The sequence below is a fragment of the Alligator sinensis genome, unplaced genomic scaffold (assembly GCF_000455745.1).
Source record: "Alligator sinensis unplaced genomic scaffold, ASM45574v1 scaffold278_1, whole genome shotgun sequence".
Taxonomy (NCBI): domain Eukaryota; kingdom Metazoa; phylum Chordata; order Crocodylia; family Alligatoridae; genus Alligator; species Alligator sinensis.
Window position 1 is genome coordinate 1,135,566 of NW_005841952.1, and position 27,542 is coordinate 1,163,107.

At 43.5% G+C, this 27,542-nt stretch overlaps 2 protein-coding genes across 8 annotated transcripts in view; both read left to right on the forward strand.

Moving 5' to 3' along the window:
- TBCEL (tubulin folding cofactor E like) lies at positions 1-27,036 on the forward strand. 5 transcript variants are annotated; one of them, XM_025199994.1, is made up of 9 exons: positions 1-30; positions 1,271-1,380; positions 5,303-5,452; positions 7,533-7,672; positions 10,871-11,052; positions 12,131-12,387; positions 16,863-16,992; positions 18,252-18,368; positions 24,323-27,036. In XM_025199994.1, the coding sequence occupies exons 2-9, from the start codon at positions 1,377-1,379 to the stop codon at positions 24,639-24,641; spliced, it is 1,299 nt and encodes a 432-aa protein (XP_025055779.1). In that variant the 5' UTR covers positions 1-30; positions 1,271-1,376; the 3' UTR covers positions 24,642-27,036. The 5 variants fall into 5 exon arrangements, with proteins under 5 accessions (XP_025055779.1, XP_025055780.1, XP_025055781.1 ...); XM_025199995.1 differs by having other exon boundaries at positions 7-277; XM_025199996.1 differs by having other exon boundaries at positions 7-245.
- TECTA (tectorin alpha) overlaps positions 24,858-27,542 on the forward strand; it is a 60,207-nt gene continuing 57,522 nt past the window's right edge. For 2 of the 3 annotated variants that reach the window (XR_003093239.1, XM_025199987.1), the window contains exon 1: positions 24,858-24,957. Coding sequence is in view for 1 of the 3 variants with exons in the window: in XM_025199989.1 (XP_025055774.1) it covers positions 24,912-24,957 (46 nt within the window). In the remaining 2 variants the exon portion in view is untranslated. The remainder of the gene's footprint in view (positions 24,958-27,542) is intronic. The other variant, XM_025199989.1, reaches the window with a different exon arrangement.

Consider the following 27,542-nt stretch of genomic DNA (forward strand, 5'->3'; position numbering starts at 1 on the left):
GGGCTGGGCCTGCTCCCCGCTGCCCTTCCAGTAAACACCCCTTAATCCCCGTCCCGCCCGGCGGAAGGAGACCCACGGCCCCCTGGGGCCGGGCCTTGCTCCCCGTCCCTTGCCCGTCTCCCCCCGGGCTCAGGGCAGTGGTTCGCCAGCCCTCCCGCCTTCATGAATGCCCCGCAATAGCCGCCTGCGAGGAGGAGCCGGCCCTCCTGGCCTCTGTTTGCAGAGAGCAGGGCCGGCCGGTTTGGGTGCGCGGGGATGTGGCGTGGCGCTGCTGGATGTTGGTTGTTTTTTGTGTATCCATCATCTCCATCCCTGCATGACTCCAGACAGACAGGGAGGGAGGGGACGTCCTGCTTGACTTCCCTCCCTTGTGTGAGCGAGATGGGCCGATCCCTGGCTTCGAGGTTGATTTGCACGTAGTCGTTGACGAGGCTTGCGGCGCGTTTCGTCGACCCTTCAAAAGATCGCGCGTGCTGTTCTTCTGGGAGTCGGTTTGAGACCGTTTCTACCTCCCCCGTTGCCTTTTAAAAGGCCTGCTTTTGGGGTTTAAAATTAGGCGGTGCCCCTTTAATCGGCTGTGTGCAACACACTCCCAAAAAAAATGTGCGTTGCCTCCTGCCCTCGCACTTATGACACGTGTTTGAGATGCTGTGTGCTGGCTTTGCATCTCTTGTTAACGCTTTCTTCCCTTAGGTGTTGGCGCGCGTGTCGGTGCGAGTGGCGCGCGCGTGTCGGTGCGAGTGGCGCAGCTTCAGGAAAGCAGTGGCTGTCGGGAGTGTTTTTTTTTAGTTAGATTTTTTTTAGTTCGCTGTCCCTGTTGTAGCAAGGGACATGGGTAGCTTCAGACCCCAAATAACCATCCTCTATTGACAAAATTGGTTTGTTGAAGTAATGCTTCAACGTGAAATATATTTGTGTTTCAGAAGGAATTAGACTCTTACCCGTGATCTTTTATCTTTCAATTTAGCAACCAGGACTCATAGAGGTGATATCTTTTATTAAACCAATAAGATTTTTTGCTAAAAAAAAATATTTTAATTGCAAGGTTTTGGGGGTATTTGTGTCCAAAAGCTTGCAATTAAAGAATTTTTTTTTGTGTGTGTGTGTGTGTGCAAAAATCTTGTTGGTTTAATAAAGGGTATCATCTATACTATGAGTCCTGGTTGCTTTTTCCTCTGGACCAATATGGCTAAAACCTGGACACTCTTCCAACTTAGAGAAGTCTTTGGTGTTGGGAAACGCAACTTGCTGATCTCTTTTTCCCCTCCAGTTGTGTTGAGGTGACTGTCTCATGTGGGATTTATCAACTGATGTTAGCTCGGTGGGTGAACAGGAGCGGAGTTGACTGAAGAGCAAAGTGAAGGAGAGGAAGCTTTATGGGTGAGTGAATTCAAGCTGTTTCTGCCTAAACGTTTAATTTTTACATGTTCAAAAATAGAAGTTCTGAGTGCCCGATTGGAAGCAAACACCTCTCTCTTAGCTACTGGGTTACAAGTTATATCTGAAGATTGGGGCATTTCTACCCAAAGCCTTGATTATCAAGGTAAATCACTCCTGTGGTATGCTGCTCATTTCAGCATCAGATGAAATGCTCCTTTCCAGGCAGAGGGGCTTTACTTTGAGTATTTTCTTTCAAAGGCTACAGGCTACACCGCCAGACTGAAGTCGTCTCAGGGAGGGTGCACCCTTTCCGCTGCAGCAAAAGTTTGAAAAGAAAAATTGTTAGAAGTTTGAAGTGGTAAACTGATAGAAAAAATGCAATGAGCTCTTTGATGTCAACGCAGCTGGAACCATGGCTTTAAGACCCAAAATGTCTTGTGCTTTATTGTGCTATATAGTGGGAGTCTGTGGAGCTTTTACCTGTAAAACATAAAACTACCTTTTATAGGGTGGCAGTAGGTTAGGGTCATTTCACTCCTTACGATGCTTAATTCCTTTGTAATGGAAGAGCTGTAACAGCTCGTGACCAGAGATACAGAGTTAATCGATCCAAGGAGAAGCTAAGTTTCAGTCTCCAAAGAATTCTGTCTCAACACAAGGAAATCGACACAGAGTTTTCTCTTCTTTAACTCACAATCTGTCCTTTGCCCATACCTCAACTGGATCCAAGAGAGAGTTAAATAGCAAGAGAGAGTTTTCTTCATGAGTGTTAGCTAACAATATTAGTCTAAACAAGACCATGGTCCTTTCGTGAGGGAACAAGAGGGCACGCGCACTCTGTTAGAGAGCACTGGAGCTAGGGTGATGAAGGCAAATTTACAAATCTGAGCTGACCTTTCTGTTATAGCATAAATCATTTCATTATTTTATACCACAATTGGAAAGGTCAGGCACAAGCTGTTCAATTTTGACCTCAGTTATGTTTGCAGCTGCATTTCAGACAATATAGGGGGATAATTTTATGTAGGTTTGGTCGCAATTTGATTTCTTTCTTTGAGACACTTCAGCATTATCCTGAAAGCATAGTATCAAGCTCTTTTCACCAGAAGATCTCAAAATATGTTACAAAGGAATTCATTGTCATTGTCACATTGTCATATAATACTGCCAGTGGTTTTTGTGGATCAGGCTATTTTTCCCCTAAGATCCCCCAACAGACCAGTGCCAGCTGGGAGTAAAGCCCAGAACTCCTGAGTCGTCGTCCAGGACCCTGTCCACTCTCTTGCTATGCTTGCCTGTGGCTTGGGATATGCCATGTTGGAGCTATTTTTGTATGCAAGTAATTTCAGGATCAAGGCCTATCATTTGATATCAGTGGTGTCATGTTCTGTTCTAGATGGGCCATGTTCAGCAACTGAAAGTGCTGAGCCATAGCTCTTCTTGGCTGTGCTTATCAGCAGTGAAAACTTGCACTTGCTCAGCTTTGTTCCCACTCTGCTTTTATGGGGAGCATTGCAGACTCCAGGATGGCAGTGTTTTACTGAGGAGATGAAATTCTCAAACGGTGTTCTCCATGCCTTTTAAAGGGGATGAGGGGTGAAGGGAATGCTATTTGTATTTCTCTGTTGCTCTAAGCTTTCAAAACACTCTGGCATTGCAGAGATGTGGCTTGGCTTGTGAGATTCACTCTTCTTTACAGGTTTCCTCTGCTTTTCCAGGATGCATTAGAGGCTTGTTTTTGGAGCTGGCCCTGGTACTGAGTGCTTCTTTTGACTTCAGATGAATCTCAAACATGGTTTCTTTTAATCAAAAATACACTGAACGGATGATTTCAGAGCCACATGTAGCAAGCCAGGGCAGATTAGTGAACTTCCATCTAGAGTATGTACAGATGCCAGCCACCTCACTGTGTAGGCGCCAAGTAACTTCCAGCTGACATGCGATGCTAAGCTATGCAGGTCAGCACTACACAGAGCTCTTGGGTTTGGCATATGAGGGGCCCCTGCTTTCTGTTTCTTCTCGTCTTTCTTCACCGTGTGATGCCTAGATACCAAAGTGACAAGCATCTTCAAAATACAGTATGTTGCTACAAAAATGAGTAGGCAAGAAATTATTTTAAGGATGAACTCTGTCTTTGTGCATTTGTGCTATTGATCCATGGCACAGCTTTAACATCCTAATGAAAAGCCTGTCTCTTTCCATCCTGCACGCATATCTGAGTAGCAGTCCCTGCTCATTGAGTTTGGAAGTGGCCTGCTTAAAACAAGGCTGCTGCCATTTGGGGGAGGGGCTGAAACTTGCTGTCAATGAAGCACTGCCCTTTACGATGTGGACACCATACAGTTACCTAGAATAAATGAATTCCCCTTAGGGCCTACACTTTTGGGGCGTAATTTTGGCTCTGAAAGCACTGTTGTGGCCCTGGGCTTTGGTTTCTCATCTGTAAAATGGAAGTACTACTTCCTAGCCTTACCAATGTTCTGTGAGGTTTCGTTAATATTTGCAAAGCCTTATACATTCCTTGCAGTGAAAAATGAGCAGCGTAAGTGTGAGATGTTATTATGATATCAGTGGCAATTCAGTCGCTTCCACTTTCAAACTCAAGAGGTTTTTTTTTTTTTTTAGTCTTGTCACAGCCATGATTGTATTTATCTCTCTGACTTTTTAACTGCTGCGCCTTGCATGCTTTAATAATTGCTGTGTGTTATTTATCTGTCTCTGTCACGTCTGTTACATTGACTAGTGATCATAATATTTGTATAGCGCCATTCATTTTTGATGTATCCTGGAGCACTTTAAGAAGTGTATGCATATGATAGCGAGGAAGGACAGGCCCTTCAGGGGTGGAGCACCTCAGCCAGGCTGACTGTATGCTGCACAGCTTTGGTGGTGAGCTTTTGGCTCCAGATCCTGGGCCAAAGCCTAGTGCATGAGTTTTAAATGTCCCTGCAGAACAGAGAAGGTTTTAATTTTTACGATTCTCTTTAAAACACGCCTGAACCACACCCTGCACAGAACTGAGCACATCTGCTGCAGAAAGATGAAGGGCTTAATTGACTGCCAGGATTCAAAGCTGTTGATCTAGGGCAGAGTTTCACAACCCATGGGTCGTGACCCAAAAGTGGGTCGTGAGAATATTTGAAAGGGTCGTGAACAAATTACAAAAAAATGTGGGAAAGCACAGGTGGGTCCCCCCTTGCAGGTTGACAGCATTCCAGCCTGCAAGGGGTTACTTGGGGCAGTTGGCACTGGTGGAACATGGCCAGGCACTGAGACTGTGGCAGGGCAGAGGGGGGGTGGCAGGAAGGTCCCTGCCCCTTCCAGCAGGGGAGAGCTGTGTGGCTGGGCTGGTGGCAGCCTGAGCTCACAGGGGCAAGGTGACTGGGAGATGCTGCTCAGGGGGAAGGAGGGGCTAGGACCAGGCTCCCTGGCATGGCACAGGAGTCCCCTTCCTCCTCCCTCCAGTCCATGCCGGGCCAGACTCACTCCGCTGCCACCCACATGAGCCGGAGGTGTGGCAGCCACTGCACTCTGGCCCAAGTGGGACAGGGACAGCTGGGGACCACTCTGGAATGACTGGGGCAGGGGTAGGAGACTGTGTCGGGAGTCAGGGACCCCAGGATGGCCAGGGAGCAGGGGACTATGGGGCCTGCACTAGTAGGACCAGGGGGGTGTGGGATGGAAGTTAAGATCACTAAGCAAGTCCTTGTAACTAGGGTGGCAGGGGTACTGCCTTGAAGACTGGGAGTGAGGGCAATTGTGTTGGAGAAACAAAAAGGATACTGGTATTAATCTTCTCATTGCTAATATATCTGGCCTTTTTTTCTTAGCTATTTAAACAAGTAGAATGAAGTCCACAGCTCTCTGCTGGAGAGAGTGGATTAACAGTGCATTCTTTGTTTTCTAACTGTGTTGACTGTAGAAGTCCAAGAAGAAAACATGGATCAGCCCAGTGGAAGGAGTTTCATGCAAGTACTTTGTGAGAAATACAGTCCTGAGAACTTCCCATATCGTCGTGGTCCTGGAATGGGGGTGCATGTGCCAGCAACGCCGCAGGGATCACCTATGAAAGGTAGAGTTTCAGGTCACTCTGAGCATGGAGAGTGTTGGGACTGAGTGCCTACATTCATCTGAATACAAAGATCCCACTGAATGGCTAAGCCAAACAATCGCACTTGTATTGTTGTTAATGACAAACCACACAATAGAGTTTCTAGGCATGTTATGCTAGCACCTTGTGGGTGTTACTTCCCTCTGTTCTCATTTGCTGTAAGGAAATTCAGAGATGTTCATGAAGTTCTACTGTTCCCAAGCACATCCTTGTAGCTCCTAGGATCCAAAAGATTTGTATCCCTATTTTTAAGGCCTTAATCCAGAGCTCAGTCAATTTTGCTATCTCTAATCTTCCCACCCCCCCCCAAATCTGGGTTATAGGATTTTCTTCTCATTTTAGTCATACAGTCTTGGTTTAAGAGGACCGCACCAGAGCCACCATACTGTTAACCATGTTGGTTATCTCTAGTTGTAGCTCTAGTTTAAATTTCCATCAGGTCGACTTATATCATAAACTAGCCCCAAGGAAGCGTGGGGGTACGCAGGGAAATTAGTTGGATGAAAATGATAAATAACGAGGTTTGACAAAAAGGGAGCAAAAGGGGTCAGTTCAGTCAAGGACAAAATATACTGTGTGCTGTTCAGAATGAATGACAACAGAGGATCTTGCAGATAGTTTCGCTGTATCTTCTATTTAATACACTACACGCGTTAAAAACAGGGTTCTGTCTTTATATTCTGGGTGTCCCTAAAGTATAGTGTCTGCCACGTATTCGAATCTCACATAATGGATTCAAAACTCACAAAATATTTCACTGTGTTCATGTTCCATCACTTATTAGCTTTTCACTTCATAGAATCGCTTGATTCTTAGAATTAAAATCTTAAATCGTATTCTGTGAGTATAAGCTTTTTTTTCCACCAACTGTTAGAATCAAAGAGTCAAATGCAATGAAGTACTGAAACTGCTGAGTTTTTTGACGAGATTCTGCACAGGCTTTTTACTTGTTCGCTTCACCGGTTATTAAAATCAAAAGTGCATTGCCTGACGTGATTCTATCAATTGGCCGACTTGGTAATCTAAAAATACATCATAAATACTGAAAGTATTGCAGTATCATTTAATGTTGGCCACAATTAATGAAGCAGGAATCCAGAAATCTCATCACCCCCATCTTATAATTCCATATCTTTACAATGCACCTTTTGTCATGCGGTGGTCAAATATGGAGAATAAAAATTTTACTATTTTAAGAACGATAATATCTTTTGTTGCAACTCATATCTTGAAGTGCTTTACAAGGACATGTCAGAGAAATTATTTTGTACTTGCAAGTTGCAAGCTGTGTGATGCCTTCTAGCCATCCATGGAATTTCCATATTGAAACAACTTCCTGCTATTTATTAAACATTCTTTAATTTTTATGTTGGATTTTCTTTGTTTGGTAAAATCAACCCATGATTGTGTGTGTGTGCGCACGCGCATGTGCCCATGTCACTGCTTATAACATAGGTATGCAAATCTTTACCTGCATTACAACAGTATTTTAAGGGTGTTCTGCCAGATCAGAAGTGAAGTCCCAATGTAAGGTGGGTGAGACCAGTTACACTTGTATAAACGCTGTGATCAGTAGAATTGCTGCCACAATTATTTTTAATTTCAGTGGATTTTTTTTTTTTTTTTTATAAACATTCCTTTGCATTTGCTAACTGAAATGGTTCGGCCTTGTAGTAAGGCACGAAAGCCTAAAAGTAAACTGTATTAGACGTGGAATTTAAGGCAAAATGGTACTTACCAGTCTGCTTTCATTGTCTGGGTTGAAAGAAATGCAAATAGCTGGTAAAATGTTTCAAATCTTTAAAATAGGAAACCTGAAGTAGCAAAATATATGTTTAGAATGTTTTATCTTTACTTTGGAATCCCTTTAATATGTATCCAGCACCTGGAAGGTGTGAATTGTTAAACTGCTTATTAATTCTTGCCCTTTGCTGGATTTCATATTTCTCTGGTTTGTGTGTTCTGAGACCTAGGGATGAACTCACCGAGCTAGGGAAAGCCAAGGCCGACTGAAAGGTATCTTGTTCCTCTGCCGTTTCAGATCGTCTCAACCTCCCAAGCATTCTAGTACTGAACAGCTGTGGAATCACCTGTGCAGGAGAGGAGAATGAAATTGCTGCTTTCTGTGCTCATGTGTCTGAGCTGGATCTTTCTGACAATAAACTTGAAGACTGGCATGAGGTAAAATGACTATGCATGTACCTTGCAGAGCAGTAATAACTTCTGCTCTTGCTGCTTGTACTTTTTAAGTTTTATGAGACTCTTCTCAGTCCTTTCAGCGTTGGCAAACGCACCCATCTTCATAGGTTCAAGTTCACCTTCAAAGATTGTGTATTGCTCTGTAGCTGTCAGAGTAAATATGCTTGATGAATGTAACACATTCAGGCACTTCACTTGGGGATTTATAATCGCACCCTGTAGGGGACAAATATATTTTCCATCAGTGCAGAGTACTGACAATCCTAAAACACCAAGAGGTTAATGAGCAATGTAGATTATTTAATTGCAGGAGCGTAGTCAAGAGGTCTTGAGGGCAGGTAGTTAAGACTCCTGGGTTCTGCTCCCACTAATGTTGTTTGATTTGGGTCATGTTGTTTATCCTGTCTGTCTTTAGTTTTCCTGTCCTTGAAGCAGGATTAAGAATGCTCGCCTATGTTAAGGGGGTTTGATGAAACTTCATGTGAGGCTGGTAAAGTACTGTGAGGTGCTTGAATGAAATTTGCTATATAAATGCAATATGTTATTAGTGGAATAAATATAGTACATTTAAGTGTCCTATACTCTTGCCAGCTCACGCTGTACTTTTATCCTACTGTTAATTACTGGAAAAGACCCAATGTGAAATCTTAGGGGCAGTGGTTGTTGGGTTTTGTTTTTTTTTGGGGGGGGGGTTAAGTCTCTTAATCCCCAGTTATTCTAACTTCCAGTTTCTTTAAAAAACTAATGAATATTGTTTTGTTGGAAGTCTTCTTCCTTCAGAACAGATGTTGCAAGGCCAGGGACAGCAGTAGAATCTTCCTTATCCAGCCTTCACCTCAACACTCACTGGAGGAGCCACCTTTGTGGTCTCATCTCCATGGCCGTCCATCCACTGAGGCTGCCAACTAGAGTTGATTAGTGACAGTGGTGATGATAGTGCTATGATAACAGACATCTGTTCGTTAGGAAGTAGGGTGAAACTACTAGCTTATGTTGCCTCCTAAAAGTCCACTAGATTCTAGTTCACTACTTTCTGATTGTGCTTTTTTTAGTCCTACAATATTATTAAAAGCCATGATCAGCTGAGAGATGCACATATGCTCCCTGCCTTTTCTACTCTGCTTTCTGCTTCCTGTCCTGTGTTCCCTGCCACTGGGGCGCCCATCTCCTCCCTGATCTGTTGTATGCTACAACATGCCACTTGTGGCGTGCATGCTGCAGGTTCCCCCACCCCCAGGCTGACCTGTCCTTAAAACCCTTCGATGAAAACTAAGTGCACTGTTCCAAAGCTTAACTATCCTTTTAATTAGAAATATCTACTATAATTTCCCCTGGTTGCAAATTAAGCCAACTACTTCTTGTTTTGCCTTTGACAGGCAGGGAGAACAATTTGGCACTGTCTTCTTTATAACACCCTTTTTTTTCTCTAATTGCTTGCAAAAGCGATCACATTCCCCTCCATTTTCTTTTCTCTAAACTAAAGAAATCGGTTCTTTCAACTTCCCTTGTAGATCATGTTTTCAAAATCCTTTACAATTATTTGTCGCTTTCCTCTGTGCTCTCTCCAATTTGTCTACATCTTTCTTCAAGTGTGGTGCCAGCAGTGGTATGCTGTCCTCCAAATGAGGCCGTGCCAGTGCCAAGGAGAGCAGGATAATTACCTGCCATCTTATGCATGACACTTCTGTTAAAATCTCCCAGAATGATATTTTGCCTCTTTTGCAACATCATTACATTGCTGTCTTGTATCTGGTTTGCAGGCCATTGTAACCCTCACATCATTTTCTGTAATACTGCTGCCTTGGCAGTTATTCTGCATTTGGTATTTGCACTTGATTTGTCCTTCCTAAATGTTGAACTTTGCCCCTCTCTTTGTTGACTTTCATTTTGCAGCTCTCGGATCCTTTCGCCAGTTTACCAAAATCGTTTTGAATTCCAAGCGTATTCTCTAAAGCGCCTACAGCCCATCATCCCAGCCTGGTCTCGTCCCCAGATTTTTATAATTGTGTTCCCTATTCCATCATTCAAGTAGTTGAATAGAAACACTGAATAGGATTGAACCCCTGTGGGACCCTGTTGGATTGGTTTGAGTCTCACAGCAACCCAGTCACTATTTTTGGAGCATGTTTATCGAATAGTTTTGTAGGTCTTTCTAGGAACTTGGTCTAGACCATATTTCCCTAGGTAGCTTATGAGAATGTCATGGGCACTGTCATAAGCCTGACTACAGTCAGTCTTTCACTTCATCTGTTTCCCTTCGTTTGCTAGGCCCGTTGCCCTATTGAAGAAGAAAATTAGATTGGTTTGACATAATTTGTTCTTGTCCTTCTCTTATCCCCTAGATGTTTACAAATTGACTGTTTAATCATTTGTCCCAATATCTTTACACATGTTGAAGGTATTTTAGACAAATACCTGCCTAGTCTTATGCCCTGAATTTATATTCTGCACCCTTTCAGATGTGTGTGTGTCTAGCTTCTCTGTCTTCCTAATCATTCACCCCTTACTCCCTACCGATATACCTCCAGGTGCACACCTGGTACTTACCAACAGCACAGCTAGCCCCAAGCACTGGTATACAAATGTTCAGATTTGATTCATAACCTTCCAGCTTCAGCACCATGTGTTTTAAGAAAGATGATGTTTTCCTGGAGTAATGGAATCTAATAAGAAATTCATCGTGTGTACAATGAGCTTCTATCAGTCTTTTATTTTAGGCTTGTAGGGAGCAATGGAAAACTGAGCAATTGATCTGTATAACCACCATAAGCTCAGAGCCCGTGCCTTTCCTTCTTTGCCCAGAGAAGGGTATAGTAGCCTTTTGAGATGCTGGCTTCTCCGGTTTGCTGTTTTGTAGACTGGTGCTCAGGTGAATTTTATGACCTCTCCCAAGGGATCTGCTTTCCCTTATCAAGCTGTTCTAAGAGAATAATTAAATGAACTGTTGAGGTGAACGAGCAATTAGCCAATCAATCTAGATCAGTGAATAGCTGGAGTATGAATTACAGATAGTTATCAAGAAGCCCTATTTTTTACCATATATTTCTTTGGCGCAGTCAGACTGGAGGGTCCCTTTTAGGAGATGAAATTTTATTGCACAAGGTCTGATTACTTCTTGATACACTACTTTCTCTCTCTCTCTCTCTTTCTCTCTCTCTTTTTTTTTTTCTCCCAACCTAGGTCAGTAAAATTGTGTCAAATGTTCCCCACTTGGAGTTTCTAAACCTGAGTTCCAACCCTCTGAATTTGTCAGTTTTAGAGAGAAGGTGTGCTGGGTCTTTCTCTGGTGTCCGCAAACTTGTGCTCAACAACAGCAAAACTTCCTGGGAAACAGTCCACACAATACTCCAGGAATTACCAGAGTAAGCATGGGGAGCTTGGCATGGAGGGGAGAAGTGCCTGCTGCATGCAGGCAAAGTATGCCTGTGCCAGGAGAGGTGGGGGTGAGTGGGAAGAGCAGAGGAAAATCCTGATTTCATTTCTTTTGGGGGTTTCACTATGTTGTGATGCTCAAGGCACATTTTCTTAATCTAAATATTGGTGCTGAGTTAATGGATTATAATCCTGATTATTTAGTATGTGACATCCTTTCCTCTGAGTCACTTCTGAATGAATGGCACTGCACAGTGCTGTGCTCATAGCTTTTGGATGAGATGTAAATCTGAGGTTCTGGCCACTGGTCATTAAAGATATTGTCATGTTTTTCATGAATTGACTTGTTTGAGTTGCGTCTCAGCCAAAATCCCACTTGGCAGTGACAGTCTGCCTCCCTGAATTTCCTGGACAGTTTCATCTGGATACCAGGTTTCTCTGTAAATCCAACCTTACTGCTGTATACTCAACTTTAATAAAGGCAACCGTAACTAAGCGTGTATTATTAGGACATCTCACAGGGAACCAGTTTAGCCCTCTTATAATTAATAGTAGTAATCGCTATTTATCTGAGGTGTCGGTAGCATAAATTAATAGGGATTTTGACAAGAATGCCCATACCCTTGGCTATGAAAGGAAACGTTCATTTATGCCCTATAATTAGTAAATACCTGAGTCCATGTAAGTGCTGGTTTAGGCTTCTTGCAGGTGCAAATAACTCGTGCATTTAGGCCAGAGGTGGTGGTGGTACGATGCCAATTTATAATGCTTCTGTGTGTACGTGCATTAAGTGATAGATTACTAGGAAAGCCTTTGAAGTTTAAGAAATTTTAGCAGGGAGTTGTCCCTGTGAAGTGCACTTTCAACTATTGGTGAAGCAGAGGCCTGGGTGAAAACATATCCCAAAGTCAAAAGATTCTCAGGATGCTTGAAACTGAAAGATGCTTTGGAAGACCTTGTGTTGCAAATTGTGCACAGTCCACATTTAAGCCATGTGCATAGGCCTCTCGAATCATTTCTGTTTCACAGGGACTCTGGAACTAAAAGTTTGTTTCTTTCCCTGTGCAGCTTGGAGGAGCTCTTCCTGTGCCTTAATGACTATGAAACAGTGTCTTGTTCTCCGGTTTGCTGTCAGTCTCTGAAATTGCTCCACATAACTGACAATAATCTTCGGGACTGGACTGAAATCAGAAAGCTTGGAATTATGTTTCCGTTGCTTGACACGCTTATCCTGGCTAACAATCACGTAATGACCATTGAAGACTCGGAAGATTCTCTGGCAAGGCTGTTCCCAAACTTGCGATCCATAAACTTGCACAAGTCAGGTGAGGTACACGCATAGATGATGCCAGTGGAGCTGAGAGGGGGAGAGTAATATTCTCTTCTCAGTGCAATCTAAACCTATGCTTAAACAGGGTGGGGAAGTGCACTGGTTTGCTGTAATGGCTTCCTGCACCTTTTGAAGGCGCATTCTGCAGTCAGCATTGCTTTCTGTTGGTTGCTGCTGCATTACGTAAATGAAGACAGGTGAGGGGGTGGATGAAAAGCATAAGCTATCTGCAGTAAAGTGGGAATGCATGTGTTCATTGGTGATCTATTGGAGCCTGCCATCACCTTGGGCCCTGTCTATTCTGGCTGCTGACCAGTCTAAACAGAATTGATAAATGCAGCCCAGACAGGGCTGCAGTGCAAGTATGCCTGTATCACTAATTGAGCTAGAGATCCCTTATGCCATGAGTTGTTCCCTCTCTGCACTTGCCAGCCAGACTGCATTAGAATGCAGCTAGGCTCTCCTGAGGGAGAAGTCCAGGCTGCAGTGTCTGGATCCAAAGCCTCCCCAAATTTATGGGGTGGATATTAGTTCTTCTTTTCATAAGCCTTAGATACCTACAATATGCACATATCAGGAGTAGGATTCCCAATATCTGGAAAAGCAGCAGTTACTGTGAGGTAAGTAACTGATCTCTCCTGGATTTGGGTCATGCTGTCTCTGGAGCTATAACAATTTTGAGGGTGGGTCATGTCAGGGCAGTATGGGTGGACTTGATGTGATCTCATGTGTGGAGTCCCCAAGTTGGAGCTGGTTCCCAAGATCCCGAGCAACATGCAGACTTTCTGTAACATTTTTCAGTGAGGCTTCAACTCTTGCAATGAAAGAGATGAATGTGTTCTGCATTACATTTGCCATTGGCCCTGATCTAAGGTTTAGAAATGCCATAGGAGCTCATGGCATTGCTCTGAGATCACACAAGGAGAAGCCAGACCAATAACTTTAAGAAAACAGTGCGAGGAGAAGAGGGCAAGCAAGAAAGCAGCACTCTTCCCTACCCCATCTCTGTTCTTTTCAGCTCCTCCAGCTTCTCCTAGCACTTCCTTGTTCTCTAAGTAATGGTTCAGGCTCACAGGTGGATCTGCTGCTATCAGTCAGATGTAATGGGCAAGGTTCACTGCCGTGATAGAGCTGATATCCTAACAGTGGACTTTTAGGAGTGGGGGAAATGACCAGTGGTGGGGGAATGAAACAAAAAAAGTTAACGTGCAGGTTGCCAGAGGCCAGCAGATGTTTTTTGCCTTCAACTCCCCATGTGTTCTGGGGAGGAAAAAACATACTTGTAGCTGGAAAAAAATGTCTGTAACTGAGGAGTCAGTCTCTGTTCTGAGGCCAGGCTATAGTAAAACTACCCACAAGATTCTGGCCTTGGCTTATAGGGGCGTGGTATCACAGTGGTAGGTGTCAGGGATCAAATTTTACAAATATATCCCATGGCCTGTATTTGCTTTCCATACCAATGGCATCCACGTACCAATAGAATCGAGCTTACCAGAAGCCGTGTTTTAGGTTTCTTTATAGATCTTCCCCAGATCCTTTTCTCAGAGTTGTGACCTATTTCCATAGCAGCAAGCACACATTGCAGCCAGTGATGTGTGGTCACTCATTGTTGGCCCCATCTACTGTGCTTCCTAGGCTGAATCGGAGAACCTAGGCTTCAAGCACCACATTAAAAAAATCCATATTCCTAGTGATTGAGCTTGTGTGTGTGTGTAAAAAAAAACCTCTGCCTGAATTCCTGGTGAATTCTTGTTCCAGTTTGGCTGCCTTACCATTGGTCACCAGTCCTTTTTATCTCTTTCTTCCCTAAAATACCTTTTAAAGGTTTTATTATAGACCTATTTAATTCATCATCACTGTTGTTGCTGTTGCTTTATTATTACAAACCCTTAGAGGGCTTAACATGTTATTAAACACTTTCACAGGCATCAGTATTCTTCATAAGTACCAAACAAATAATCTAAAACCTCATATAGCAAGACAAATGGAAATTTTTTTAAGTAATTTGCTGAATTGTTGTGAAAGAACTGCCTGCCACATGAAGGCTTCTGGCTTGGCACCAGATGCACCAAAGTCCTGGATACTTTGTAATGCACACTGATGGTCTGAGGACCAAAAATCCCAAGACCCAAACCTGAGCTAAACCTTACAGGTGGGAGGAAACCTTGACAATGGAGAGTCTGTGAAAACTGATCATTTTAAAACCTTCATAACTGCTAGAGGAACTGAAATAACTGCCTAAATAAAGGCAGGGCATGAAGCCATCCATTGCACAGCTGTCCTCTGGCTAGCTATGATGTAGTAGATGAATTGAGAATGATCATTTTACAGGCAAAGCACTGCACCACTCCTTCAGACAGAGCAGGTACCAAAATTTGGCTATTACTATAAGTTTCCATATCTTCTAATTTTTGTGGAGGTTGAATGGTAGGTAGATGTGATACTTACTGATACCCTAATGTAAGTAAATAAAATATAAAACCAAACCTCTTGGTTTTCTCATCCCTCTTCTTAAGCTCATCCCTTGTCTTAAGCTGGCCCATGGGCCAGTCCAGTACCTGCCACTTCTGCCCTTGAAACAGCTGTTGCTGCTCAATATTAGTGAAGCTGCAGTATAAGGAATTGTATTATGTAAACTAATGCAGGACCAAGGTCATCAGTGACTTGCTCCTTGTCCTGCTGGCTCCTGTAGTCTAGCAGAGAGTGGTTTTTTTACGGGCCTTGTGATGGAGCCTGGCGGTGGGAGTTCCACCAGATTCTACTGTCTAGAGCAAACACCTTCAACAGCATAAAAAGGCTGATCTCTCTTTCAAATGCAGTTGTTTCTAGCCACCAAATTTCCTCTAGGTATACTTAGCACTTTGACCTATAGAGGCCAGGTTTCCACCTTCCTCCCTCCCTTTCCCCTTGGGAGGCAACAGTGAGTTGAGAGGATTAATATGACCCAAGTACCTACTGGCCTTTTTCTACTTTTGAAATCCATTTACAGCTGACCTCATGACTCCAGGGACATCTGGAATCATAGGTTGATTTGTCTAGTATATTGTACTTATGTGGAAGGAAGGAATGATATTGTCCTGTAAATTCCCACACTACAAGTAAGCATTGTGACTCTGGTCTGAAAGATCATTTACGCTTCTGAGATCATTGCAGTCTGTGCCACAACAGAAACGTTTGGCCTTAGCAGTCACATCCACATGAGCATGGACATTTGTTTTCCTGGGGATAAGTAGTGGCACACCTTGTGCCGCTGCTAGTTGTCCCTTGGGAACGCCTGTGCCATGTGCCCTCTGGCACGTGGCAGAGTAGGGGAGGCTGGGGCCAGCTCTGGGGTGGCCCCAGGAGCCTTACCTGGGGTCCTGGGAGCCTCCTGGTGCTGCAGCAGCGGCGATCCTGCCTCTCAGAGCCTGGCCGATTTAGTTGGAGTGTGGCTTCAGCTAGCCAGGCTCCAGTGTTGGACGATGTGTGCTGCCCCCACGTGCACTGCTCCACCTTTTTTGTGCAGGTTTTTTTGTTTTGGGGGGGTTGACCCTTTGATCTCCAGGGGCCAAAATCCACCCCCCAGCACTTTTTACCTTGCAGCACAGAGAACAGCTGAATGTGCTGTGTGGTGCTGCAGATGTGTCTGCAGCACTGCAGCGCCACATACCGCATGCCCGTGCTTGTCTGGATGCAGCCAGTATTTCCTTACTTGGATAAGTTAAATTAGGCCTCTGCTTTTATTTTAACTGATCTCCCATTGATGCTAGTTTCTTTTTATCTATTTTAATGGTGAAAGCCACACAACAGCTTGCAGTAAAAGTGCACAACGCTTGGTACTTAGTTAGGCTAAACATCTGGAATATTTGTGTAAGAAGCATGATGTATAAAGATATTTGTCTCTCAGAGTGAATGGAGGCAAAGGTAAGCATCATTGTTAATCCTGTTACGTGATCAAAGCAGCACTGTCGCATGATCTCAGCTTTCCTCACAACTTGCTTCCATTTTCAGAGACTGGAATTGGGTGAAGTTATTTTTATTAATAGGCTTTATGAATTAGGAAATGGGGTACTCCTAGCATGCACATTCAAATCAGATCCAAGATGATACCTGAAAGCTATTTGATGGCAATTTGGCAGTCCTGAAGTGATGCCTGTCCCGTGACTGTACTACTACTGGTACTTAGCCAGAGTTTTTATTCATTGAAGCATCTGTCATAATTGTTGGCATGCAGCAGAGGGGCCAAGGTCTGAATGGGACCTAGAGACTAAATTGCTTTCTGCCATTTAGATTGGGAGGACGCCATATGCCTGCTGCCACTTCATATAGGCACCAAAAGGGATTCCACCTCCTGTATTTCACAAGCAATAAACTGGCTTCAAACATCTCCAGTTGTCATCCTCCCATCTTGCATTTCTTTGGTCGTGTCTGGCATTCTTTGATGTATTATACATGCTTTATGTGTTTATTTAAAGAAGTCATTTCTTAAAGCAGGTCTACACTGCTGGGAAGACATTGACAAGCTAAGCTCTTTCCCCAAGCTTGAGGAAGTGAAATTGTTAGGAATCCCTCTTCTTCAGCCCTACACCACTGAGGAGCGCCGGAAGCTGGTAATAGCCAGGTCTGCTAGTTGTTTGATCTGCTCCATAAAATGCTGCACAATCCCAGGATTTGAGGCAAAATAATCAATATGTGGGAGCGTGGAGGGAGGAGAAGCATGTGATGGGGATACTGTTCACATGTTATGGATTTACAGTCTACCTAGCTATATTAATTGGCTTTTCTGAGTAAGAGAGGAACACAGAAGTTGAAAGAGCTGAAACTTGCTTTTGGAGTTCACAAGTCCCTTGGGTGTCTATGAGCACTTCTCCAAACTCCAATGACTTCTGGAAAGACTTCTATTGACTTTAAAGGTACTTGAATCAGGCCATCAAATAATTTGAACTAGTTAGGATGCTCTTAAACCTCTAAATGATACAGTCCCATTGTTACAATAGATATTTTTAGTCCCTATTTCAACAGATACAAGATCAAATTTTTTGGTTATTTCTAAGTTAGATTTTTGTACTGCGATTTTCTTTTCTTTCAACATGCATAATGGATTGGAAAGGTTCCACAGTCCTCATCTCTTGTGTTTAAAGGGATATGTAATGGCCTTCTGGCTAAGATCAGGTGGACTTTTTTTACCAAAATCAAAAGTAGGGGTTTCTTCTCTCAGTGCTACTTTACCCCCACCTTATATGCACTTTTTCTGCACAAGGGAAAAGTGGGCAAGGTGGGGGTGGGGAGAATTTTGTTTTCCAGTAGCTAAACCCACTTGAACATGCTTTCAGTTTTAGGGGGAAACATTTTACACAAAACTTCTCTTAAACACCTCAGTGGGGAAAAAAACCGGAAAATGCTCAGGCCCCTTTTAGGTCTTTCATTTTGAGGCACCCAAATCACTTGTCACTTCTACACTCTTAGGCCCGAGTGTCTAAAGTCAAACTCGTAGTTTGGTCTCCTAGTTGTATTTCTGGCTTTTCTGTTGGGTGCTATGAGTCAATTTTGCTTGTCTCAATTTTACCAACACCACAAGGAGTATAATGACAGTGTACTTTTGTCTAAGCCTAGTAAATGTTTGTTTGCAAAGAGCTTTGACAGCTTCTAATGGCTTGCAGTAGAAGGTGTGTGTCAGATTATATATAAACTTGTATATACACTTTCTCTAAAAAAGCTGCATGAGACTTGCTTGCTTTAGAGAACGTGATCTTAGGTTCTAGGCTCTGTGGTGTGATTCCCCGTAGTGATAGAATTGCACCATGCAGCTCTTGGCTATCGCTGATCATCCTTGCTGAGTTAACATGTTCTCACTAAGTCTGTCTTGATGTCTACAAGCAGATTGCCGTCTGTCATCAAGCTAAATGGGAGCGTTGTTGCTGATGGGGAACGAGAAGATTCGGAGCGCTTCTTCATTCGGTATTATTTGAATTTCCCCCAGGAGGAAATCCCATTCAGGTATGAATGACCTGGAATTCAGCGACTATGCAGTGCACAGGAGAGAACAGTTTTTACAGGCTAAAGAAGGTTTTGCAGGCTAAATAAGACTGGAAAGTGAGGCTGACTTTGATTAAACCAAAAAATTCCTTGCTCCCTCCCATCTTTCTCTGTCAGTGTATATTAATTGACCTCCCTGACCCTCCAGCCATACAGTGAATGTATCTGGTATCTCAATGAGTCACTCTTGTGTCAAATCTGGCTTCAGACTGCCCTGTCCAAGAGTCTCTAGGTAACATGACTGTTCCCTTCATTGCTTTTTGAGGGCAACCCACACCTCCGTCTAACCAATCCCCCTGCCTCCTGGAGTTCCCTGAATCTACACTGATTCTGCTGTCAGGTGGCAGTGCTAAGTGGCTTGTTCTCTTGCATCTCTGGTGAGCTGACTAGTTCCAGTGAGAAAAAGATTTCCCTCTTTCTTTCCAAAACTCAAATCGCAGGTTTGGTTGTTTTTGTTGTTGTTTTGTTTTCCCCCCTTTGCCAGACAAATGTGCTCAGCGGTCAGGTGATCTGAGTAAATGAATGGAGTTTGAGAGCAACTATGTAGTGCTGTCTATAACCTAAGATGTTTAGTGCTTGTTAATGGAATGAGGAAGGCCATAGTATTTTACACTGATGGAGTTTGCATCCCAAAGCCCACTGCACTTTTCAGATAATGGGATCTTGTATGTTTTCCCATGAGTAGGAGAGTAGATGTGAGATCCAGGGAGTTCAAGTGAATGGTCTGCTTGGACCCACAGAGTCTGTTTCAGGGCTGTGAACACAATGCATAAGTCCTGACAGCTGGCCTCTTATGCTAACAGGCAAAATGTCCTCTGGTTACAAAGAGCTGATTTACTAGAGCAATAAATACATCAAATGGTTAGCACAGGTAAAATGGGAGCTGCCGGTAATACTGTATGGATATCCTAGGTCTTTGGTGTTTCCTAGAGGATGACTAGGGGTTAATTCAGGCTTGGGTGGATTTTGCACTTCACTGATTGTAGAGAAGAACAATACTAGTGTCTGTCCCTTTGAAGTTTACCCTGGAAAGGTCCTTGTAACCTCAGGGGGCCTTCAGGTGGGAAAACTGAAACAGCATCCTCTGGAACTAATGAAAATACAGTCCTTTCTCAGAAGAGGGAGAGAGGCAGAGACTGCAGGAGCTTAGGCTCTCTTTCCCCACGCTGAATGCAGTGTCTGAAGTTGGCTAGATTCTGCATAAGCCTTTAGGTGGGACTGACAGAAGTGTTGGCATCTTATTGTTTCAAAGAACCTTCATCCATAAGACGCGTTGTTCCTGCTCCTAGTAAATAATGCTTTGTTTTGAAAAAGCCAATGTATGTCATTGCGTTCACAAATTAGTCACAACTTCTGAAGGACAGGCTTGCAGGGCAACTAAATCTAACCAGGCCTGCTGAGTAAACCCAGTTAAGAACCCTTAATTTATGTTATTCTGTGTTCCTAATCCTAAAATGAAATAATACTTTGTTTCTGGAGAAGCTGTTTTATGTCCCTGCATTCGCAAGCTGGTTACAGTCTGCAAAGGATGGCATTGGAGCCAGTCTACCAGCTGAGTAAACCCAGTAGGAGTATCCTAGTTGACCACATGTAAGAGTTGGAGGAATTGTCTGATTCCAACCCGAGAGAAATGAAAGAGTGCACTCGCAAAAAAAGCAAGCTGGGAGTTGGAGGTGCAGCTCACCCTGTCACTGATAGGGGTTTGATTGCAAAAGGGTTTTTTGAGAAGGGCTAAGAGATAAGAACTCAATTTCTTGTATGCAGCCTTTAAATGCTTTTGTGCCTAGCATGAGGGAATTGGATCTCTGCTTAGATACCACAGCGGTGGGTGTCCTATACATATTGCAATGATAAATTAACAAGAATGGGATGATTTGGGTTTAGCCTCACTTGCACATCAAGCTGTCATGAAGGTTGTGTTTGTGCAGTACCTTGCACAACACCACTCTGATTCAGTTTGGGATCCTTGGCACTTTAACAGCCTGAAATATTACAAATACTCCTAACGTCCATAAAGCTGGTTTTAAATTTAGAGTGAGAGCCTTCCTGAGCAACTTGCTATCTCTTCACATTATCTATGTAAGACTTGCAGGGAGATAAGGGAGACTTGTATCCCCGTCTGATTCCTAACCTTTAAACACAGTTGCATCCATCTTCCTGATCAATGGGCTCTTTGTTTGAACTCCTTCATCTGTACAGCAGCTCTTCAAGACCTGTGCAGCTATTCAAGGCTGTTTTTTCCATTCCAGAGAACTTGTGTGCCATTTCAGAATATTTTCAGACCGTGCTGCAGATGGCTGAGGAGGTATTGCCAGTGCTGTGGTCAGGTTTCATTTCCTGGCCCCTTTTTGCTACCCCTGGGGTCTCTTGCAAAGAGCTGTGTTCTTTCTGGAGTGGATATTTTTTTTTTTTTTTTTACCTCTTTCTTCCTCCTACCTCAGAATCTGGTATGGTATCTCCTCTCAGACCTGTCTTTGAAGTCTGTTCAGAGTAAGAATCAGATCGTGGACAAGTGCACCTCATTGACTGGCAGGGACACAGACTGCATTGCTCATATGCCTTCCAAAAGCAGATGAGCAGGACCTTCCTGGATATGAAAGATTTGCTAACAGAAATGATGCTCTCTGGACCACTCTGCACCATGAGGCATGTCATGTTAACGAACAAAAAGAAGCGTGCTGTCTCTAAGGTCTAAATTAGTCTGGTTGCATGATAGCTGTTTGGACACTACATGCTGAAGCACTTGGAAAAGGAGCAAAATGTGCAGTCTGATTTCCATCTTTCCAAGGCATAGGGGCAAATCTGAGTGCTGATTTGTACAATCCAATATATTGGCTGACTTCTTGAGTGATGCCCTCTTGTCCATGGGTTTTTAATCAGCTCTATGCTTGTCTGGCCCACTGTTTATACATAGAACATTAGAGATATTTTTAGACCTGTTCATTCCTTTAGAATCTGCTTTCCTGGCAATCAGGGTCTGTCAAGTTGTGAAAAGTGATTATGTAAATCTCTGAGGTGCCTATTACCTAGCTATCAAAGAACCAAATGAGTCGTGTATGTTAGTCTTTATTGATTTGAGGGAATGCAGTTGTTTCATTTCCTAGCTTGCACTGCAGAATCTGAATGCCATACAAGGAAAGGAGTGCAAGAGGTTTCTGCCTCTCCCCAAGGAAGAGGAGTTGGGATCATTTCCCATGGCACACTGCATGCATGCATTTTGATAATGTTAGCAGGCTCATGCTTAGCATGCTTCCCTCCTCGTTCTCCACCTCCTTCACTTGAAACCCTTGTTTCCTGGTCCCACTGAGTGGGACTCTTTCCTGGTCCCACTGCGTGTCCCCACTCTTCACCTACAGCCCAATAGGAATCTGTTTGCAGGGAGGGAGGATAATGTTAAGCCTGCCCCATTGTGATAGAAGCTCGCTGCATCCCAGCCGCATGCAGCCTGTCAGCCTCTGCTGGGCTGTAAGAGAGAAACGGTTGAGGGTGGCAGCATGTCGGGAGCCGGTGCCACCTCGGAGAGTGCCGGTTCCAGCAGAAGCGTGTCCTCGCTCCTCGTTCCCCCTCCGCCCAGCCCAGCCCCTGCAGGAATTGATGCTGGTGGCATGTCCCACTGGAGGCACTGGCCCAGTGCACTGGGGAAATCCTCGTTTTTGGTGTCGGCTCGGTTAATGCTAATTTACCAGCAGGTGATAGCCCGGTTTGTCACGTATGAGGAATGTGTTGTCTCTTCTCCGAGCTAATGGTTTTCTAAATAGGCCTGATTTTTATCTCCCTGTTTATTGTGAGACCAGGACAGCAGCCTGTATTTGGACACTCTGCCCCGATGAAAGCTCATTTTGTCTGGGACGCTAGGGAAATCCTAGTGTGCTGCGGCCGTTACCTCATACTCTGAGCAGACAGAGGCCCCGCTGTTGTGGAGGAACATTCCTACATTTAACATGAGTCCCCGGGGTCCTCCGTATTGCCAGGCTCCATCATCCCCTGACAGGGGCAGTGACACAGCACTGATCACATTAAGCTTGGAGTCGGATGGAAAACAAAAAGAGCTTTCTGTGCGGTGCACAGTGGAGAGACTCTGAAATGTTACCTCCTCTCTGCTGCTCTCTGGCATTGTCATTTCAATTACCTTGTACTTTGTGTTGACTTTTTGCCACTTTCCCAGCCAGGCAGGAGAGATGCTACCTTCCCTTTCCTGATTGAAGAGATATCTTCTAGGAGGAAGGGGGGTGGTAAAGAGGAGAGATGTGCTTCTTCCAGGGAACCTCTCTCTCTCTCTCTCTCTCTCTAGCTGGACCTTAAGGACTTGTCTACATAGGGAGATTGCCAGACAGGGCTGTAGATAGCAGTTTAAATCTCCTGCTCTGTTGTTATAGAGGAATAAAAGTGAATAGTTATCTTGGAATAAAGTCACTTGTACGCTGAAAATAGTGCCCATGTAGGAATTTACAGTGCTTCTTGTCCCATGTTCCTACGGTTCTGCTGGTCGGTTTTCCCATGTAGATAAGTCTTAGCAACTGCATTAACCCCCACAAGGACCTCTAAACCTCTCTATGCCCTCCTCCAGTCAAGGGCTAGGTTATGAAGACTGTCCCTATTTTTGTGAGACTGAATTCAGTTCATATGCCAAGCATGAAAGGGGCATCTCAGCAATTCATTACTCCCCTTGTTGGTTTTGAAAGTGTATTATGCTTTAGGTAGACAAGGTTCTTTGGGTGAGTCTGATATCTTTTATTAGACCAACCCAAATAGTTGGAAAATAATTATTAAGCAAGCTTTCGGGTTCAAAAACCCTTCTTCAGGCTAAGGAAGTTTCAGCAGTTGGTGTGTGCTCTTCCTTAGGTCAAATTGGCCTCCTGGCAGATGCCCTGATAGTCAGGTTGGGTGGCCCAAAATTAGAAATCTTGACCAAAGAGCTTTGAATAGGATTAAATATGGATGTTCCTTTAGCCAGGTATTATTCTGATAGGTAATTTAATTATATTATAATAATATAATAACAGTATTCTCCCTCCAAATCCAGGCAAATATTTTCCTATTTCTAGAAATCTTAACATAGCAGTACTGTTTTTCTTAGCTTCCCAATTGGAAAGGAGTATTTTCTGAGTGTCTCTGGATGCCCCGTGCACTTCTTGAAATGTCAACGATTCCTTCTTAAACAAGATTCTCTACCTAGGGACAAGTTCAGTCTATTGTCTGTTTTCCTGTGTGGCTTTGGGCATGGAGTGAGTTAAGATTAAGTGAACTCTTTTTTCCTTCCCCTCCTCCTCTCCCCTGAAAACTCGAAACATCATGGTCTAGATTTATCCTTTGTGAAAGTCTCCTTATATTGATTGACTTCCTTTGGAGGTGAATGGTACCATGTATAAATGAAATATAATGTGGCCCCCTCTAAAGTCTCCAAGATTTAACAAACCTCGGTTGCAAATGTAACGGTAGTTGTAACTGGTGGTTGCTACATGATGCAAGGATATAAGTGGGGGGGGGTACGTTGTTATTATTACTAAATTCCAGCAAAACTCCCTTCTTTGTCTGTAGGAGGGTGATCCTTATTAACTAACTTGAGGTGAAAACTTAAGTGCTAGTTAACTCAATTTTTACTTACTGGAAAGGGGCATATGTTTTAGTTAATGAGAGACAGAGGTGACTTACAGTTCAGCTATGTTGAGTTCTGTTTTTGGCTTGTGCTGAATCAGTGTGTGGCATGGAAAAATCACATCCTACATTATTCCATCTGTAAAATGGCTACCACAGCTGCCTCACATGGTTCAGCTTAAGCCTTACCATTTATTTGCTGGACCTTGAAGTCAGAGGGACATTGTTAGCATCAGTTACAGAGTGCAGATAGGTTGCAAGCAGCAAGCCAGTGATGCGAGCAGTTAGGATGTAACTTTGCGTGTGTTTTATTTTTGTAGGTATCATGAGCTGGTCACAAAATACGGGAAGCTAGAACCCTTGGCAGTAGTGGATCTCCGACCCCGGAGCAGTGCGAAGGTGGAAGTTCACTTCAAAGAACAGGTGGAGGAGGTGTCCATCCGCCTGGACCAAACAGTGGCAGAATTAAAGAAACAATTAAAAACTGTCGTGCAGTTGTCAACAAGCAACATGTTGCTGTACTACTTTGATCACGAAGCTCCCTTTGGTCCCGAGGAGATGAAATATAACTCACGGGCGCTGCATTCATACGGCATTCGGGATGGAGATAAAATTTACGTGGAGAGCAAAACTAAATAGCCTGTTCTGGCTTTGTGCACGCACATACACACATTCCCGCACACACACACGCACACACGCACACACATGCACACACACACACGCACATACTAGGGACTTTTTGCAAGGTTGTTGATTGGGTTGATTGAGGCTTGATTTGGTTTTCTTTTTATACCAGGTAACTTCTTAGCCCAGGTAGTGTGACAAGATCTGCAAGACCCATGCCACTGTTTAATACGGAGGAGAGAGCTGACATCAGTGTGTGTTCATTTTGGACCGTGTGATACCTTGATGTTCTCATCGCTGCTCCGCTATACTCGTGAATATGGCATCGATGGTCAGTTGTTTGAGCTAAGGGTGTTAGGGTCCTTTAATCGGGGGAATTGGGGTTTGCTGCTGAATTTGGTGATCTTTTCCATTTGTTTAAAGATTTAGTAAGGCACTTGTCCACCCTGCTGTCTGCCTCTGGCTAGAAGGAGCTGCATTAATTGCTATTTATCCAGCTAGATAATGTTGCTTAACTATGTTGGTTTTTTTTTTTTTTCCTGTTGAATTTAGTGAAATAATTTTAAGTAGTTTAAGCCTGATTCAGAGCTTAGGTATTCAGGGCATCCCAAACTCCACTAAATGTGCATAAATAAATGAGATGCAAGGGGGAGAGTCGCACCTAAAAATTTGATGCGCAAAGTTCACTGCCCAGATCAGCGGGCTTGACGCTGATCTCCTGTAAGCTGTTTAGTTTTAGTGGTCCTCCGGCATCCTGTGTCAGTGCGTGACGCCATGGATGCTACTGAAAGTCTGGAGTTTAGAGGACTTTGAGCAAACATGTTGATAAGTGACCTGCAGAAAGCTGTGGAGGTTTTTGGCTGAGCTTTGCATCAGGCTGGAATCCAGATCAACAGCACAGCGGGAGGCTGAAGAGGATACTAAGTTCAGGTATTTGAGTATGCCCTGAATACCTAAACCTTTGGAATACCCTTTTCCTGTTGGTCGCTGGAAGTCCACTGATAAGCACTTCGCATTTTGATTAGCATTGAAGGCAGAAAGGCTGAGCTGTCGTATAAACTTGAAGTCTCGCTTCTTGCTGTTGTTCCAGAACCTAGCAAAATCCTCCCTCCCTTTAATGTGGGCTCCCTCTTTAGGATAGGTAATGTGGGAACACTCTCACCTGGATCATCTTACAAAAGGCAAGTAAATGAGGAAGGGGACTCGCAACCACCGTAAAGCTGATTCCCAGTACTCTGCTTTGGCTCCCCCCTCGTCCCCCATAAGCATTGTGCACTGCTTTTAAATAGGCCCCTTTTTCCCTTCGCAGCCGGGTCCCATCCTTCCAGTCCTGTTATGAAATCCTCGTTCCTTTTGTGCGTCTCTTGTAAGTCAGGCAGCTGTTTCCCTTTACAGGGCCCTTCCTTGTTCCTCTATCACATTGACAAGCTGAAGACATTGGAATTACTTAGTTTTAAGCAAGTGCATTTCTTTAATGTTTCTCAAGCAAGGTAGTCAGGGCTCTAGTTACGTATGAACTTTTGACCTTAGTTACTTAACATCCCCCACCTCCACGTGCACTTTCTTTCCCGTGATGCTTTTGTCCGAGTCACTGAACTCCTTTATATTCTTGGAGCTCTGTATTTCTCTTCATATTTTACCTGGATTGCAGGGGGACGAAATATAATCTCATGCCCTTCAGGTTCAGGATGTTGGAACTACTCAGACAAAAGTGGTTCCATAGCTAGAGTAAATGTAGAAATAGGTTAATTAATTGTGCCTGGTCTTCTCCTGCCAAAATATTTTATCTCCTGGCATCGTAGAGATGAGCAATATAAAATAGACCAAGGTTTGCATGTGTAAAATGGAGTTGACATTACCTGACTTGATCTAATAAGACTAAAGAACAGTCAGACGGTGACCGTGTAATATAAGTTGAGATCACTCTTGGTGCAGAGTGTGTTTTATAAGCTGTAGCTTAACTGAGGATGTATTTTCTGTCCATTTGGGTAGTGAAAGTGCTTGCTGCCCTGCAATGGAACTCCAAGCCAACACTTATGTATGATATATACATACGTAAACATAGGAGAAGTTGTGTTTAATAAGATATTTTATTATAAAACAAAGTTTTATGAAGATATGATTGTTTTAATATTAGAAAAGGCCTATTTCTCCTGTTGACCTATTGTACAAGTATGGTACCCATCAGTCACGAGATTGTCCAGGTTATGTGACTGATGCAGATATGAAGGAATACCTGATCTAATTCTATAGAACAGTAATTGCCTTTGTGGGTATATTTATGGCATTGTAACTGGTATTAATGAGACACTGTAATTACCGACCAACTCGTTCAGCACAACGAAATAACTCAGTTTCAGAGAAGGAAATAAACAATCAATTAAAGTGTTCAATGGGATATTAAAGAAGACCCAAGTATGTGCTTGTAAGTTTGTTTCCCTATGAGAAGCTTTTCGATTATCTGGAAACGGAATTGGTCTGGTCACTGTTTTGGCCCCGAAACATAAACTTTTTTTTATGATGGACCTGGTAAGTATGGGGAAAAGAGCAAAGGAAGAGAGGAGATTTTAAAGTAAAAGGCTAGCACACAGCACAGAGAGCTGAAGCTGAGCACTCACATATAACGGGATCAATGGTCCATCCAGAACTGTAAAAGACACAGCACAAACACTGCGGTCTCACTACTACACAGAGGCAAGGGCTGTTTCTGGCCAGTATTATAGAACCATTTGCATTCTGTGCAGCAGAATATGCATTTTTGTATTAAGAAAAATGATATCAGTTGATATCAGCTGCGAAAGCAAAGCCACACCAAAAAGGGAATGTTGTATGTATCCAGACACTCAGCCTTTGAAAACTCGGTAGAGACATGCAAAATATTTATAGCAAACTTCAAGATGCTCGGCGTTTTAGTGC

Excerpts from the sequence above, each read along its gene's own strand:
- TBCEL (XM_025199994.1), top strand. Across the intron at positions 5,453-7,532 it reads GCAGGGATCACCTATGAAAG|ATCGTCTCAACCTCCCAAGC; the intron begins GTAGAGTTTCAG and ends CTGCCGTTTCAG. Across the intron at positions 12,388-16,862 it reads CATAAACTTGCACAAGTCAG|CAGGTCTACACTGCTGGGAA; the intron begins GTGAGGTACACG and ends CATTTCTTAAAG.